Source organism: Eurosta solidaginis, chromosome 3, assembly GCF_040869045.1.
Source record: "Eurosta solidaginis isolate ZX-2024a chromosome 3, ASM4086904v1, whole genome shotgun sequence".
In the NCBI taxonomy this organism is placed as follows: Eukaryota; Metazoa; Arthropoda; class Insecta; order Diptera; family Tephritidae; genus Eurosta; species Eurosta solidaginis.
Window position 1 is genome coordinate 77,545,856 of NC_090321.1, and position 17,875 is coordinate 77,563,730.

A 17,875-nucleotide genomic window follows, 5' to 3' on the forward strand; every position below is an offset into this window, starting at 1 on the left:
TAGGCCTATAATCATTTGGTTTGGAGTGGGAGGGTTTCCCTGCCTTGGGGATAAAGACCACGTTGACTTCCCTCCACGATACTGGTACGTAATTGAGCCTAAGACAACCTATAAACATCCCTTTTATCCTGGGCCTTATAAGTTCGGCAGTATACTGTGGCCCCGGCGATTTATAGAGCTTGAAGGTCTGTAAAGCCCAATCTATCCTTTTATCATCTGTGATTTCGCTTATTAGCTGATCATTAGGTGACCCTCCGCTGACAATATTTGAAGACACACCCGCGCTTGCTGGGAGGTGTGTATCCATAAGCAAGTTTATGGTTTCAGCGCTGGAGTCCATCCAGTGCCCATCCGGCTTTTGGACGTAACTTAGCTGGGTGGAGATTTCGATAGCACCTTCCTTAACCGGGAGGCCGCGGAAGTGGATTCAATCCTGCCGCAGAAATCCCTCCAGGAGGATCGCTTTCGAATTCGGATTGCTTTTTTTATATATATTTATTTTCGTTTTATAAGCAGCCCATAAGGATTCATGTCCATCATGCTTTGCTTTATTAAAGGCCGCCCTACATGACTTCCTAAGCTTATCAAGATCGGACGACCACCATGGTGGTTTGTGAGTTTCCATAACCTTTTTAGTCGGGCAAGCCCTATCTAAAGCATTCCTACATTTTTGGCTGACATTATTTACAAACACGTCCAGCTCCTCCTCGCTTTCTGGGGCTCGCACCTCTTCAGATAGCTTTTTACCTATTATCTTCTTATAGTAGCCCCATTTCGTTATTCTAATATTTTGTATGTACTTAGGACTTGTGTGCGCCTGTGATATAGAAAAGCCTATATCTCTATGGTCAGAAAAGGAGTGCTCGGCTCCTCGTAATGAAATTGGGGTAATTTCCCCTATTACATATACTTAGATTAGTGCCTAAAAGATAGTTAAATAAAGACAACTCGGTAATTTGTATCACTGCTGCCCCACTGGGCGCGATGAGCATTGGCATCGCCTCCGAGTAGGATGAAATAATTTTGTGGATTTGCTGCTCTCACGAACTCCCTGAAATTATCCGGTGGTAATGAGCCTTGGTGATCGTGCCCTAGGTAGAAGGAAGCAAGTTTAAAGCTCCTCCCTAACACCTCGACGCTAACCGCTGTCAGATCCTCGTCGCTAAAATTGGGTAGAAGAAAACCATTAAGAGTAGACTTAGCCAATATACATGTGCGAGGCTTACCCTTTTCCTGAGCGCTATAAAGCTTATACGCTGGTGTCCGCAGGCCACAGATCCTTTTGCCAGTTATCCACGGCTCCTGGACTAGTATGATGTCTACCGCACCTGAAGACAGGTGCAGTAGGAGTGCAGCTGATGCTGCTTTGCAGTGATGCAGGTTTATTTGGAGGACCCGAATCACTGTTTTTTGCGCTCTCCTCCGTCGCGTCCGAATCGCCATCCTCCAGAAGCTGACCCTCAGAGTACAACCCTCTGAGAGCCAAGCTTCCGCTCGAGCCTGACGAAGCGTAGCCACCAGTTTCTTCGCCCTCGTCTACCTCCATCTCGTCTTCACGGGGGGGGGGGGGGGGGGGGGGGGAGTTCAACCACCTCCGTACTAGACTCAAGGTTTACCAAGGCTTCAATGTCAGCCTTGAAGCCGTAGCTTACCAAGAAATCCTGCCATTTCAGCGCTTCGACGCTTGCTCTGTCGAGCAGCAGGACTATCTGCATTGTAGCCCGTTCAATCTTCTCCACGTTAACCACCTTCCAGTTTTGGGTCGGTAGACCCGGGTTGTACTCCTGGACCAGCTCCAGGATGTCAGCTGGGTCCGTTGGCGTCACTGGAACCCAGGCTCTCGCCCTTGGTCGTGAGGGGATATCACGCGCCTCCACTACCTTGAGGCGAGCGCCCGGATACACCTCACCTATCAGCGAGACGGTGGCGAGCGGTGAGACCGCTGGCGCTTCGAGACTTCATCGCTCTCGACCCAGTCCAGCCTGAAGTCCGGCAACATTTGTTTTGCCCAAGCAAGGTTACGCTGCGCCTTTGCCCAGTCCTCCGCAGAAACTTCCCCGAGGCATTCCTGCGCAGGATCCGGGCAGCCCAGTGCTTGTCCTGGTGACTGGGCTTTTTTAGTCCCTTGACCCTAGAGCCGGCCACCCCCACATCCCTGGAGCCCCAGCATCCAAACCGCCAGACGCTTGACGCTGAGTGGCAGCCTTGCTGGTGGCTACGAGTTGGGCGGCAGCCGCCCCAAAGGCCACCCGGTCGGTGGCGCCTCCCCGAGAGGTACCGGCCTTCGGAATACCCAGGCTGGATTTTCCCTCCGCCCTACTCTGCCTAGCTCGGCCCTTGGCCCTACAACCCACGAGTTCTATCAGCTAACTTAAGGCCCGGCTGAGCCGTAGCCTTTGCGGAGCAAGCTCCTGTCGACTTCTTAACAGGAGAGCCGCCCTCCTTATTATTTCTAAAAATGTTTCCTCCATACTAAAAACATCCCACGAGTAGCGGATAAGGGGAAAGGTCCACCCGGACAGAGATCTGCGATGTCCGGGTAAGGCTTAATAGCATCGAAGGTCGCCCGGTATTCGATGCACTCCGTTTGCGACTGGGCTATTTATGGGCCCCCAGCCAGGCTGATCCTCGGCACGGGTCGTAGAACACCTTGGTCCAGCCCATTAAGGAGGAAGGGAGAGAAAAAGGAAGCGAAAAAATAAAAAAAGATAGGGTTAAGGGGGGGAAGGAAGGTCGCCGTTCGAATTAGCCGCCGAAGCGTTACCAGGTGCCATCAGGAGGAGGCTCCGCCCCTACATGAGGGAGGGAGGGTGTAAAAACACCTACGAGTCGACGTTTTGGGCTGACGCCGGTGAGTGCAAGGCGCAACACCCCCATGAAAGGCACCCTTCGCCTCGGGTAAGTGAGGTTTATAATTGGGTTGGATAAGCTATAAATTGCGCTAGCAATCCCTTGAGAGGGTTGCGCTCCGCAACCTAATGAATCATTTGGTTATTTAGTCGTCTTCATTTGGGTATTTAGTCGTGAAAGTTTCCCATTTTCTGTGTGAATGTATTTCAGACAAGGAATAGGGATTTCGTGTTGGGTATTCTGATTATGGGGATCTTGATTTTGGTGATGAAGAGGGTAACCTCAACTCATTTTGCGGTACGTATTTGGAGCTAGTGTAAATGTAATATTAAAAACATCGTCATTATTACAACTTTTCATTCTGTCTTTAAAATAGCTTTACTCTCGTCCAAAATCTATCCGCCCACATGCGCACTCATACCGGTGAAAAGCCATACAAGTGCAAGTACTGCGAAAGCGCCTATAGGCAAATGAATGCACTACATAGCCATTTACGTATGCATCTGGGTGTAAATATTTATAGATGCAAGTTTTGCCCATTGGCGTTTCCTTTAGCTTCGAAGCTACGATTACACTTAACGTCTCATAAAAACGAAGATGCAGAAACGCGTGAACGAAATATGACAGCTTTAAAGGAAGAAGAGGCCAAATTAAAGCAGAAACTTTTTGAGAGAAAACCTAAAAGGTAAGAAAATAACGTGGCATTAACAGAATATTTGATCACCGTAATGTAGTGGTAGTCAAACAGTTTCAAATATGACCGCTTTTTTTGGGCGTGTTATTAGATATCGGACAAAAAAAAAAGTGAAGAATTTTATAATGTATTATTTTCCCTTCCCTTTTTTGCTAATAGAATATGCTCGCAATGTGTTTTGAATTCGAAATCATCAGATGGTTTTTTTTACCTATGAAAAGATCTAATTTAAATGAAACTATTTAGTTATATTTGATAACAATTTTATTAATAAGAAGGCATATTATTTACATATACACGGAAACGTATTAACATTATTGGTGTGGAAAAAAATTAATTTTGTCAATTTTTTTCGTACATATGTATGCTTTATCTTCGGTTTGCTTTGTACTTTCGTAAAAAAGGCGTGTGTCCATATACATTACTTGCAAAGTTGACATCGGTGATCGTTTAATAAGTCATTGCTGAAAAAGGTTTCAACTTCAACGTGATCTTCCATAAAATGGTTCACAAATACCTCCCCAATGCTGTTCATAACTTGAATAATTAAATACAATTTAATATTAGTTTTATCAAGCTTTCGTACGTTTTGTCTTATAATTTTTTCGCTTTGTAAACATAGACTTATAACATCGCTCGAAGGCGGAATATATGGGCCCTGATTTTATAAAGCCGATAACCTACGCCAATAAGCTGTTCACTGCAACTTAAGCATATTAATTTGTGCTATAACATCCAGGATACAAAACCGGCTATATAACGTACGACCTCGTCGACAAATGGAGAAAGTTGCCACAAGGTGTCAACAAATGCATAGTCAAATTCACCCGTCGTGTCAAATTGTAGTTTCGATTTTTTGCTTATGCCAAAAGAAACACTTAAAATTTCTAAATTATCAAAACTACAGTTTTCGTTTTGAAATTCCTTTAATTCATGTCGAACTAAAAGACGTTTATAGGCACTCTTGAATTGCTCGGAATTCAGGTTATTGTTAAAACCACCTCTTCCACGAATGGCGCCAAAAAAGATCTCTAGAAAATCCTGAGAGGGTTCATACGTCAACTATGCTAACCAGGGGGGGTTAAGATCGTGGCGTATGCCGACGACGTGGCGATCTTGGTCTCTGGTCCTTTCCCCTCCGTAATGAGCGAAATCATGGAAAGGGCCTTGGCTAAACTCAGCAGGTGGGCACAGGGATGTGGCCTTAGGTTAAATCCCCACAAGACGGACCTGCTTCTCTTCACGAGAAAGTACAAGCCACCTGCCTTCAGACTACCATTCTTAAACGGCCAGCAACTAACCCTGTCATCGAGTACCAAGTATCTGGGACTAACAATTGACTGCAAGTTGAATTGGGAAGTATGCATCGAAAAGCGGGTACGGAAGGCCTGCATCGCCTTCTATGCCTGCAAATCAATGTTTGCTAAGAAATGGGGACTCAAGGCAAGCATGGTACTTTGGGTGTACGAGGCGGTGGTGCGACCGTTGCTTACCTATGGTTCCATAGTCTGGTGGGAAGCTCTAAGTAAGAGCTACAATCTCACCAGCGTGCAAAAAGTCCAGCGCACTGCGTGCGTTGGTGCCATAGGTACCGGACGCTCTTGCCTCACAGCTGCTTTATACCCCATTTTGCACCGCCTTCCGATCGACTTGCATATACTTTGTACATCGTCACAAACCGCACTGAGGGGAGTCTGGGTGCTGGAAGATACTCAGCAAGGGCATAGTAGTATCCTAAAGAAACTTCCGCATGGTACATGTAGTACCGAGACAGATTACTACCCTCGCAAATTGAAGTTTGAGTACGGTTGTAATACCGCCGACGACATCCAAATCTACACTGACGGCTCCAAGATGGAATCGGGAGTGGGGGCCGGAGTCTTCTCTGAGTCCCTAGATTTTTCTGCAACATTCAGACTCCCATCGCACTGCAGCGTGTTTCAAGCAGAAATCCTCCCGATTTGGCAAGTCTGCAAATCACTGGAGGGCTTGAATGTAGCTGGTAAAGTTTGCATCCTGTCGGATAGCCAAGCAGCGATAAAAGCGCTTTCCTCGCCACACATTAACTCAAAATTAGTGTGAGCTTGTAAGCGACTCATATCCCAGTTATCCACCAATCTAGAACTACGCGTTATCTGGGTCCCGGGTCATAGGGGGATAGAGGGTAACGAGAAGGCCGACGAGCTAGCACGCAGGGGCTCATCGGAGATGAACGAGGAAATAACCAGTGTCGAAGTAGGCATACCCTTAGCAGTAGCCAAGGGGAATATCCAAAGCTTATACTTGAAGAAAGCACAAACAAAGTGGAACAACATCACCACCAATATCAAAATCCATTTGGCCAAACTATGATGGAAAGAGGACGAGAAGTCTTCTGAACAAATGCAGGACTAACACACGCAAACTGATAGCAGTCTGCACCGGTCATTGGGCAGTAGGTACGCATGCGGAAAAGATTGACATTCCGTATAACGACCACTGCAGAAGCTGCAAAGATCCAAATGCCAGGGAACAGTAGAACACTTTATGTGTAAATGCCCAGCTCTAGCTAGAGCCCGGCTGAGGTTCCTTGGAACCCCGTTTCTAGAAGACCTCAGAGGGTTAGCTGTGATAGCAATCCCGAATATTCTTAATTTTATCAACAACTCTGGCTGGTTATAATACATTGACCGTAACATTCCGTAGGTTTTTAGACGAGTTACATGGCATCAAAACGGCTTTAAATAGCTACTTCGGCGACCAGGGTCGCAGCCATTTCACCTTCCTTATACGTCAACAAATAGTATTGGCCAAACGCCTTAGGTTTCATATATAACTCCAACATTTTTTGAAAATCAATAATTAGGCCAAGAAAACCAAGTTTTTACCAGTTCTTATCAGAGGAATATTATCAACGTTGCGCAAAGTTAATATATATTCTATAAATACTTCCGTCCGCGCTTTTAATTTAAAAAAAGTCTCTTCAGTAACGGGTCCATCAAATTCCTTCTTAGAATATCTATTTTTACAGTTCAAAATGTCGCCAATATTATTAAAATTCATACAAAGTTCTGCAATAACATTACTGCCGTCAAATTTTGTATTTATTACGTGGTCTGGTAAGATATTTTCTAAGAATAAAAGCGGTTTACCCACACTTCCGCTCAGTGTTTGTATAGCCAATTTAACGTTCATAATGCTATTTTTATAATTAATATGTTTCTTTGTTAATTTATTCGCTATACGCAGTCCTTGTTTTTGAACGTTGTACAAGTCAAGCAGAAATTTCCATTCAATTAGTTGTCCATCTTCCGTCTTTATAACTTTTTGTCGCCCAAACAATTCCGTACTAATTTAATCATGTGCAAAAATCAAAAAAAATATATACTTTATCTTTCGTAGCAGGATTTATGAACGTTGGATTAAATTTTGATCTATACGTGAAATTGGCTCCTAAACTAGTACACATGGTAACATTTGTTGGTGCACCATTAGAAGTAATGGAATACACCCGAGCTCCGCAGCTATGCAATGCATAAAGTGCTTCGATCACTAGAGAGACCTGCCCCTCATCACGTTGAGAACGTATTAATAAATATCCATTTGGTATCTTCCAATTGTAAAGTGAAACAGCCATTATTACTAAGACGCTGTTGGCGATGGGAATGGAGTAATTTTCTTCATATTCTTGAATTATACCCATATCTATTCTATATCTATTTGCTCCCTAATAGCCATTTCATCAATTACGAGACTCACCAATACGATTGTCTTTTGTCCTCAAGGAAATTGCCTCTAAAGCCTGTGTTATAAAACCAGGTGAGCCATCAATAATTTGATACCACCTCCTTAATGTAGATGGATATTAATATTTAAAGGCTGCAAGTGTCGAAAATATGCTTGCGATATCAGAATTGTAGCTAAGTAGTTACAGCATCCCACTGCTATTAAGAAATTCGAACTCATTTTTTTCAGATTGAAATTATACACGGAAATACTTTCTTACTAGAATCAATAGTCATGCTTGGAGGTAACTCAATGAATTCAGTGATTGGTGGCAGCGGTTGATAATGTTGCGAAAGGTGATGCGGATCGCTCACGGTAACAATATCTAAAATATAAATATAAAATCCTTTTCTGTAAGTATATGGAAAAATGGATGTGTGGTTTATAAGAAAATTAATTGTATGAACCGGATAAACATAAATAATACACTCCTACCGAAAGCAATATTCATGCTAGTCGTAAGCTCCATGATTGTACTGGGTGTAAATCCAACTTCTGATGTTCTGACATTCATTATGTATGTATGTATGTAGTCGATGTAACTATATCTAAAATAAGATAGCATAATTGTTATGCAAATAAAAAAAAAACAAAAATAATCCTTACATACTGGAATCAATATCCATGCCATCAGTTACAAAACTCGTTGTTTTAAAATGTTTAGAACAAACGTTAATCATATGCCGGTATGTATCTTCAATACCGCATGCTTCCATCCACTTTCTCCCAAGCCCAGCATTTTGGGTATACTGAAATAGAAAATGTTTTAATTATTTCATAAACCGATGTAATTTACTTACTCATCTAGGCGCCTCTCTTTATGTGCATGATCTTTGCAGAGATAGCATAATCTCGGCAATTTTTTTTTTGAATAGTTTTTATTTTAAATTATTTTCCAACAATAACCGATTTCACAATGAATACTTGATGTGCTCATGTATTCTTCAAAGCTAAATTGTCATTTCAGGTACATTCGTTCATCGAATTTCTTTTTCTAATTTTTATATTTCTGTACTTTGATGTTGGGGAATGTACCTTGTGTTTTCTAGCAATATAGGAGTATTACATATATGAAGAATAAACTAAAATAAAATAGATCTTGGATTTTAATGTTATAATCTTTACATTAGTAATAATTTTTTTTATTAAATGGCTGGGCTGCGGGATTAGAAATACGACAACTCGAAATCGAATCTAAGCACGGGGAGGATCATTGTTTACTATTGTCACGAATATTAGCAACACTAAGGGCTACTGCCATCTCTAGGCCGATAATTCAATCATTATGTATCTACATAAACGAATCAATAATTGCGTCTACACATATGTACGTATACGAGCAGCGGAGAATCAATGCACAAACACATGCATATATCTAAGATACTCCTGAAAGTATGCAATGAGAGAAGCTATAAAATCGTGCAATTGTAGTTTCAGCTGAGAAATTTGAGAGCTGATGGACTAGTAGATTCTGGAAATGGAAGCGCCTAGAAGATGCGAACGTTGAAATCAGAGAGTATAAAAGGCAGCAAATGTAGAGGCGCTGGAATTCAGTTTGAGTTGAGCTATCAAGCAGTTATTGATTAAGCACGCAATCTGTCGGGCAATAGTAGAGTTTCATTTGAGCTATCAATCAGTTTGGTTGTTAAGCAAGCTAGTTGCAAAGTATAAGTGTAATTGTGAAGTACTTTAATAAAGGCCATTTTTCCATTATTCAATATTGGAGTTATTTATTCAACAGTTTAGGGATTCGAACCTAGCAGAAGGGCAAATAAGAGGATTTGCAAGTAAAATCGTTACACTATATAGTTTTGCAGCTTAAATTGAGGTTATGTTACGAATTGAGTGGAAGGCAGTCGAATGGGGTGGAATGAAGAATAGGAGGAAGAGCAGAGATAAATTCATCAATATACCTTCAATCTATGTTTCAATATTACAGATAAATGTAGAAAAAATAACTAAATACTTGAATATAAACAAATATTTTCTCTTCACTACTGCAAATAAGGTGTCCTAAGTGCTATATATTCCAAAATTATCACGTATATATCTGTTTAAGAATTTAACTTGAATTTTCTGAAAGATTCTCGTAATATGGGCATTAGTTTGTGTGTGTTAGGTTGTGTGTGTTTGTGTGTGCTAATTTTGAGCGGTCAGCTGTTAGTTGCGCTACTTGTTAAGATTTACAATGGGGAGAATCAAACTTCTAATTTAAAAAATACAAAGACATTTGATGGAATCTTTGGCGGTTTAGAAATAGGTATAATGACAGCTGATATGTTTAATTCCTTTGAGTTTTTCTGTCATAATAAGGCATAATAATTTAATAAAAAAAACTAAAATTCACTAAAATTTACAAATGTATAAAATAAAATAAAATTAAATAATATGTTTTTAACAACGAGACAGGCTCATTTGCTTCATACAATTCCTTTTTCTCTAACATCAATAACTAAAACTATGAAAGGACGGGAAGAAACGGAAGCAAGCGAAAGAAAAGGAAAGGAATGAAAAGGAAACGAAAGGAAGGAAAATTAAGAAAAAAGGGAATAGAGAGAAGACAAGGGAAAAGAAAACAAGAAAAGAAAAGGAAGAAAGGAGAAAAAGGAAACTATGCGATTTTACAAGGCGTCATGTTCACAACAATTTGGCGGCAACCGTGGTGTGATGGTAGCGTGCTCCGGCTACCACACCGAAGATCCTGGGTTCACGCCCCGGGCAACCCAACATTAAAATTTTAGAAATACGGTTTTTCAATTAGAAGAAAATTTTTCTAAGCGGGGTCGCCCTTCGGCAATGTTTGGCAAGCACTCCGAGTGCATATCTGCCATGAAAAGCTCTCAGTGAAAACTCATCTGCCTTGCAGATGCCGTTCGGAGTCGGTATAAAACAAGTAGGTCCTGTCCCGCCAATTTGTAGGAAAAACTAAAAAGGAGCACGACGCAAATTGGAAGAAAAAGTCGGCCTAAAATCTCTTCGGAAGTTATCGCGCCTTACATTAATTTATTTATTTAATTTCAATTTGCAGATGCCGTTCGGAGTCGGTATAAAACAAGTAGGTCCTGTCCCGCCAATTTGTAGGAAAAACTAAAAAGGAGCACGACGCAAATTGGAAGAAAAAGTCGGCCTAAAATCTCTTCGGAAGTTATCGCGCCTTACATTAATTTATTTATTTAATTTCAATTTGAATAAAGAAAAGCTCTGTCTTATAAACTATATTAAACTGATTTTAAACAACACAACTTATTTGAATACACATAGCGATTTTTCATCACTCAGTGCTGTACTTCATATTTTTAGCAATTCACAATATAGCTGTCAAAACTGTTTTTTTGCTTTTGAAAAACTATGTTTTTGCTGAGAGAGGGTTTGGATATAAGCCGAAGATGTTCTTTAAGGCTCTTTTGCAGAACGTCAAGTTTAGTTTTTTAACTCAGACTTAACCTAACATGAGGGGTTAAACTCATACATTTTGGAAATTAGCTCTGAGCTAAAAAAATAACCTGTCATTCTGCAAGTGGGCCTAGAAATACTAAAAAGTTTTAAGACCGTGTTTAAATTTTAGCATACTCGACTTTTTAGTAGCCAAAAAATTGTTAGTTTAGTTACAAAATTCAAATCCTCGCTTCCTTTTAATATCAAAAAATAAACTCGTTTTTTTATTGTCGTGATTACTTGTGTTTTTGTTTTTTTTTTTGTTTTTTCAGATACAAAAACATATGGGACAAGAAGAACTACCAATTCCCGTGCGATGTTTGTGGCAAACGATTTAAAACAAAATCGGTCTTAAAAAGACATAAACGAGATCTATGCGGCGAAAAGCCCCATAAATGTGATATTTGTGAAAAGCGGTAAGTTATCATAAAAACCTCCTCCCAATATATTTCACCAAATCTTTTCTAACTTTATTTTCTACCTGTATTAAATAGATTTGGACAAGCTACAAAACTAAGCCAGCATATGCTTACTCATACCGGTGAAAAACCATATAAATGCAAATACTGCGAACGGTACTTTTCTACAAAAGATTCACTGAATCAGCATTTACGTGTAAATCATTTTGGTGATGATATACACAGATGTGAATCTTGTCCCTTAGCTTTTCGTTTTGCTTCGGAGCTACGGTTACACTCAACTACGCATAAAGACGAAGATCCAGAGACGAGTGAGCGAAATATGAAGGCCTTAATGGAAATGGAAGCTAAATTAAAGCAGTATGCATTGGAAAGGCAAGTTCACTTTTTTATACATGTGTCGATAGGCATTCTCAAAGAGCACATATGTATGTTAAGCACGTATTAAATCTATGAGACGCTACGTGTGTACGTTCTTGTTGTGTTGAGAAAACCAGCAGGTCTCATGCAAATGAACTCAGATTTGATCTCACGAGCAAATTAGCGAAGAGTACATAGTTGTTTTGTTGGAAGTATAGCGGGAAAGTAAGCAAATATGTGTACATATGTAATTTTCTTTGATGATATTCAAAGTTTTTACAAAAACAAACGAGAATATTCAAGTTACACTGAAATGTTAACCATATTGGACATCCACGTCGATGGAATTACGCTACCGACTGTCCTACACCACATCAAGATCTACATTTTGACGAGCATGCAACCGCAACTATACCTAAAATCCGGGGCGTAATAAAATCCTCAAATCTCTTGCCTACAGCAATTGGAGTAAAGACAGAGAGGTGTTCGTTACCACTTACAAAGCAATTGGCAGGCCGCTTGCATGCTACGCGTCCCCGATATGGTCGCCAAGCCTAAAGGTTACTCACTGAAATAAAATACAGGCCTGTCAAAACACTGCTCTCAGAACCGCTACTGCCTGTCTTTTTATGTCTTCTTACACAGTCGAGAGTACTCCCCATTAGGGGGAGAAATGAAATGCTGAAAAAACATTTTCTGTTGAATACCCAGAAACTTGGGCATCCCAACAGACATCTGACTGAATAGGCCAAGTTAAGACCTTCCAGGGACTTAAGTGATATCCATAAAAAGGCTTTGGACCTCTATACCGGGAATTGCCCAGTTCTTAAGATAAATACCCTGAGCACTCTCCCTAGGGAGACGCGCGTTACTCTAGATCATCTTCAATCTGGGTTCTGTAACAGGTTAAACTCTTACCTATCCAGAATTACCCCCGACATACATAACCAGCCATCTCTTTAATTGCAATTTGGAACCAACGCCTCTAACACACCCTCTCACTCTTGTCCAGCCCTGTTGAAACTGGACTCTCGTTAGAGAATATTGATGACAATTTGTGAGTTTTAAAGCCTATTGGGAGGGGCGAAGCACTGCTACAACAACAACAACAATAGAATATTCAAGTTGAAGTGTTTATTCGTTTTGTTGGTTGCAACAATTTGGTGTACTGTTTTGTTAATTAATAATCAGACCAATTCTAAATATTCTCGCGGAATTTTGTTCTCGCGGATTTTTTTATTCCCGCGAAAAATAATTGGAGAATAGGAATTTCGAATTTTCCAAGTCAGCTGTTTTGTCAATTGAAATTTCGTTGCGCATCTCTTATTTTGTTTAAAAAATTTAAAAGTTTAATTATTGTTGCCAATTTGTTTGAAATTAAGAAATAAGGTATAAACAATGCACATTATTGCATTTCATGTGGTATTCACTGAAATGAGTAATGAATTGGTGCCACAGCAACATCAACAGAGGAGCATAAGAAGAAGACGGCCGGAAACAAATCCGCCGGAGTTGCCTCCTGTCATTCAGCAAAGCAATTTTCTGGCAGCCAAGTCGAGTTGAGTTCGCCTTTCGCCATATACCAAAATATATTTAAGCCTTCTTAAAAAATTATTGCACAATTTCTGGATGGCTGCATCAAATATGTATACCAAGAGCTCTGCCGTTGCTTATGATATACTTTTCGACTTAAAATAAAGAATATTGTGGTTGTAGTTGTTGTTGTATTAACAGTGAGAATATTGTGGTAGAATGTAAATACATATTTTAGCACAAATTTGTACAAATAAGTGTTCTTTCTTAAAATAACAATTTCCTTTAACTATTTTGATGCATTCCCTTTAATTTAACTAGTGAAAAAACTCCTATGAAATGGCAGAGAAATCTCCCTCTCCCGCACATTCATAATACCTACTGTTCTCCCATAACCGGTTTCCGCTTTTTCGAACATTGTTCAGAATAGGAGGAAAGGGAGAAGTGAAAAAACTCACAAGGAATTTTTATTTAGAATACGAGGAATGGGAGAAGGGAAAAAACTCGCACGGAATTTTCGTTTAGAATTGGGCTGAATATAAAATAGACCTTGGATTTTAATGTCTGTTCATCTTATACATTAGTAGTATTTTTTTTATTAAATGGCTAGGCTGCGGGATTAGAAATACGACAACTCGAATTCGAATCTCACCAAGGGGAGAATCAAATATTTAAATTGAAAAATACAAAGGCATCTGATGAAATCTTTGACGGTTAAGGATTAGGTCTAATGACAGCTTGATTTTTGCGCAATTTCATCCCAAAAATTATGAAATGAAGATTGCTTTTTTTAATTCTGAAACGTTTGCAGCTTATAAATTTCTTTTGAACGTGTAAACTAACCATATAGGTTAGGTTGCTCTCACCTGCCCAAACATCCACCTTGGGGGGCGCCGCCTCCAAACGGTTGCCCTTTTGTCAATTAAAATGTTCGGCGTGGGGTTTCTGCACCACGCATTCATCCAGAAAAACAAAGATTGTGTTTTACTTTTTAAAGTCACTTTTATTCACGGAAACTAACTGAAGCACCTCCGTCTGCTTCTTGTGCAAAATTTTATTGTGGAGTTATGTACATCATTTTTTATGTAAGTGATGTGGGCCGCAGTTGTATTTGACACGCGCGTTGTCACCTGTACGCGTCTGTCAAATACAACTTAAGGCCCAACCACATAGAATACCTTATTATATTTTTGTGTAAGGCTTATGTTCCTTATATCATCCTTCCTTTAAAAAAAGAATTTGGCAATTCGGCCGATCGCAATTGCCACATTATTCTTTAATACTATATAAATTGGTTCGAATGAACGAAAATTAGGGTGTACCTTCCTTTTTTGCGATTCGTTCATTCGAAGCAATTTTTCATTTTATATAGTTAGGTTAGCCTTATTTAAGATTTTTAGCTCACTAACATTACATTAGTATTTGCTTATCTTCTTTTTTTGGTTATAATAGGTTATAATACAATTCAATTATGAAATCTTCAGTTTCTTATCTATATATTAGAAAAGTATATATATATAAGTACTTATTAGAAAGTAGTTTTCCATATAGAATATTGTAGGTTTTATTTTTGCCTTATTGGCTGTTTATATAATATTTTATGTACATCTATCTATTTTATTTATTCTGTTTTTGTGTACAGTTTTTTCTTTTTTTTTTGTTGTTTCATCAAGAATTGTAACATTAGGGTCGTTAATTTTAATTACCGTAAAAGGACCCTGGTATACATTTTCATATTGTGGCGTGGTTATTTTTGTACGAGAACTTTATCGCCTATTTTAATAGCTAATGGTCATGCCGTTCTATCATAAAACGTTTTGGTTTGTATTTTATTTTTAATTATTAAATTTTTTTGCCATTTCATGTGATTTTTGCATTCTAAATTTAATCTCTTTAGCATAGTTTTCGGCATTGTAAAGTGGATCAATTTTTTCCTTTCGTAATTCATGAGGCAAAGTTGCCTTTTTACCAAATACTAACTCGAAGGGAGAAAACTTATTGTCGAAAACTGTGCTAGTTGTTGTATTGTGTAGGAAAGTAAAGTATTTTAAGTAAATATCCCAATCATAAAAAGTATTGTTTAAATATGCACGTAAGTATTCATTAAAAACTCTATGATTACGTTCAATTGTACCAACAGTTTCGTGATGGTATGCAGTTGAAAAATTACGTTTAAAAGTTTAGTTAATTCTTCAAATAATTCATTTTTAAATTCTGAACCTAAATCTGATTTTTTTTTTTGTAATCTGATTTTATGGCGTTCATTACGCCGTAGGTTAAAATAAATGTTTCGAAAATGGCTGAAGCAATTGTTTTTGCTGATTTGTCTGGTATAGCAACTGTTACCAGATATTTGGTCATGTCGCAAATCATGGTAACTGCGAACTTGTTACCATGTTTGGACTCAGGGAGAGGTCCTATTTTATCTATAACTAGTAGATCAAATGGTTTACAAGGAGTTGGTGTTAAAACGAGTTTTTCTTTCGTTTTTGGTTTAACCTTGTTTAAAAGACAATCATTACAACTTTTGATATATTTCGCTAAATCACGAGTCATGTTCTTCCAATAAAATTTTGTTCGAAGTTTTGCGTAAAGTTTTTTCATTCCGCATTGTCCATCTGAAATTGGATCGTTATTAAATAACGTAATTTTCATTAGTTTTAGTTTTGTGTCTTCGTCTGTTACTGTCTCCACTGGATCTGTTAGAATAATTTCTAATGATTTTAAAATTTTATTTCCAATATCTTTGAAATTTGTAATAATATAATGTTTGAATAAAGTAGGCCATTCAATTTGTTAAATTTTGCGTTTGCTGGCTTCTAATTCAAGCCTCGAAAGTAATTTTCATAAAGTCATTATTTCTTTAACAAACTCAAAACTAAGTAACTCGAGCTTTTTATGTTTTATATGCGCAATAATTCCCAATTTTGTTGATTTATTATTTTTATCGTAAGTAAATTTCAGATCTTATCCGTGGTACTTTTTTTTTGAAAGATTAAATGAAAGTTTGTCGTATACATGTAAAGTAAGTTGTTTTTCGTCGTTTTTGTCTGTTTTCCTAGGAAGGTTTTCATCGTCTTGCCGTTTTGTCATTGATCTTGTCTGTACTGCTAAAATTTTTTTGTTCGATTCCTTAATCTCATCGATAGTAATGCGCGGTAGTGCATCAGCACCAACGTTTGATTTACCCTTAATATATACAATAGTAAAATTATATTCAGCTAGTTCCAGCCTTATTCTTGAAAGTTTTGAAGATGGGTCTTTCATATTGAAAAGGTATAATAGAGGTCTATGATCTGACTACAATAAAATGTGTGCCATAAACGTATGGTCGAAATTGCTTTATTGCGAAGTAAATAGCTAAGAGTTCCAATTCTATAATTGGTTTTTCTGCTCTGCTTTATTAAATGCTTTAGAAGCGTAACAAATTGGTAAATCACTACCTCGCTGTTCTTGACTCAAAATAGCGCCACATCCAGTTGTTGAAGCATCAACGGTAATAATGAATTGTTTAGTAAAATCTGGATATTGAAGTAATTTTGGTGAAAGTAACGCTGCTTTCACAGATAAAAATGCCCTTTCGCACTCTACATCCCATACAAATTCAACTCTTTTTCTGCTAAATCGATTTAGAGGCGCTGCCAGAGACGCAAAATTAGGTATAAACCGTCTGTAATAGTTTGCGAACGCGACGAATCGTCGTACCGCGTCTTTGTCAGTCGGCTTTGTATACTTTTAAAATAAAATTTGTATACTTTTGGTTGCGTTTATTTTGGAGTCGTCTGGCAACAAACCGTTGGCTGAACATTTGTAACCTAAAAATGTGACTTCTGGTCGTAAAAAGTTGCATTTATTTGGGTTAAGTTTGAGATTGAAAGACCTACAAGTATTGAAAACTTTTGAAAGATTTTTAATATGGTGTGCTTCACTACAACCTATGACGATAATATCGTCGACGTACAAAAATGCGACATTGGGTGGTATGCCCGAAAAAGCTATTGTCATCATTCGTGAGAATGAATTTGGTGCTATATTTAAACCGAATGGAAGCACTTTCCATCTAAATGCACCTCGGCCAGTGCTGAAAGAAGTAATGTCACGTGAGTCAGGATGCAAGGGGATTTGATGAAATCCCGAAAAAAGATCTAATGTGGAAAAATACTTTGCTCTACCGAGATTGTGTAAAATATCGTCAACTCTAGCTAGTGGAAAGTTGTTTAAAGTCATTTTGTCCGTGTCAAGAGCGAAAATATCGGCATAATCTATGCAAAGGTCAATTTATGTTGAGTTATTTGGTTTTTTAAAATCGAAATTAGTTGTTTCGTACGTGTGTCTTCTGTTTCTGTCTTGTTAATTGTATAAACATTATAATTTGAAAGTTTTTCTGTCCGAAACTGTTTCTTTTCACATACTTTACATCATCCGTCGTGTTTATGACTTTAATTATTGGGTTACTGGAATTAACAACGCATTTTTCAATTTCCTGCAAGTCCACGATAAGTGGCTCGGGTGAATCTCCTAAATCAAAAAGTCTGAAGATTTCACATCTTGGAGGAATGATACAACTGTCGCTTTCTGTTCCATGCAGGATTGGGATCGCGACTTTTTCATTACCTACCCAAAAGGAAATACTAATTCTTTCATAACTAATAATGCATTTGTTAATTTTCAAAAAATCTTTACCTAATATGCCATCGGATGGAATATTAAAGTCTTCATCTACTACATGTAAAGTATTTTTAAGAGAAAATTTTGAAAAATTTAAATTTACGGTAATTTTATCTAAAGTGGAAACTGAATTAGAAGTAACACCGGCAAT

The 17,875-nt window shown here is 38.5% G+C and overlaps 1 protein-coding gene across 4 annotated transcripts in view; it reads left to right on the forward strand.

The window, feature by feature from the left end:
- LOC137244027 (zinc finger protein 737-like) overlaps positions 1–17,875 on the forward strand; it is a 193,991-nt gene that overhangs the window by 97,981 nt on the left and 78,135 nt on the right. For 3 of the 4 annotated variants that reach the window (XM_067772455.1, XM_067772456.1, XM_067772458.1), the window contains exons 3-5: positions 3,227–3,535; positions 11,017–11,160; positions 11,239–11,538. In XM_067772455.1, the coding sequence (XP_067628556.1) occupies positions 3,227–3,535; positions 11,017–11,160; positions 11,239–11,538 (753 nt within the window). The remainder of the gene's footprint in view (positions 1–3,226; positions 3,536–11,016; positions 11,161–11,238; positions 11,539–17,875) is intronic. The other variant, XM_067772457.1, reaches the window with a different exon arrangement.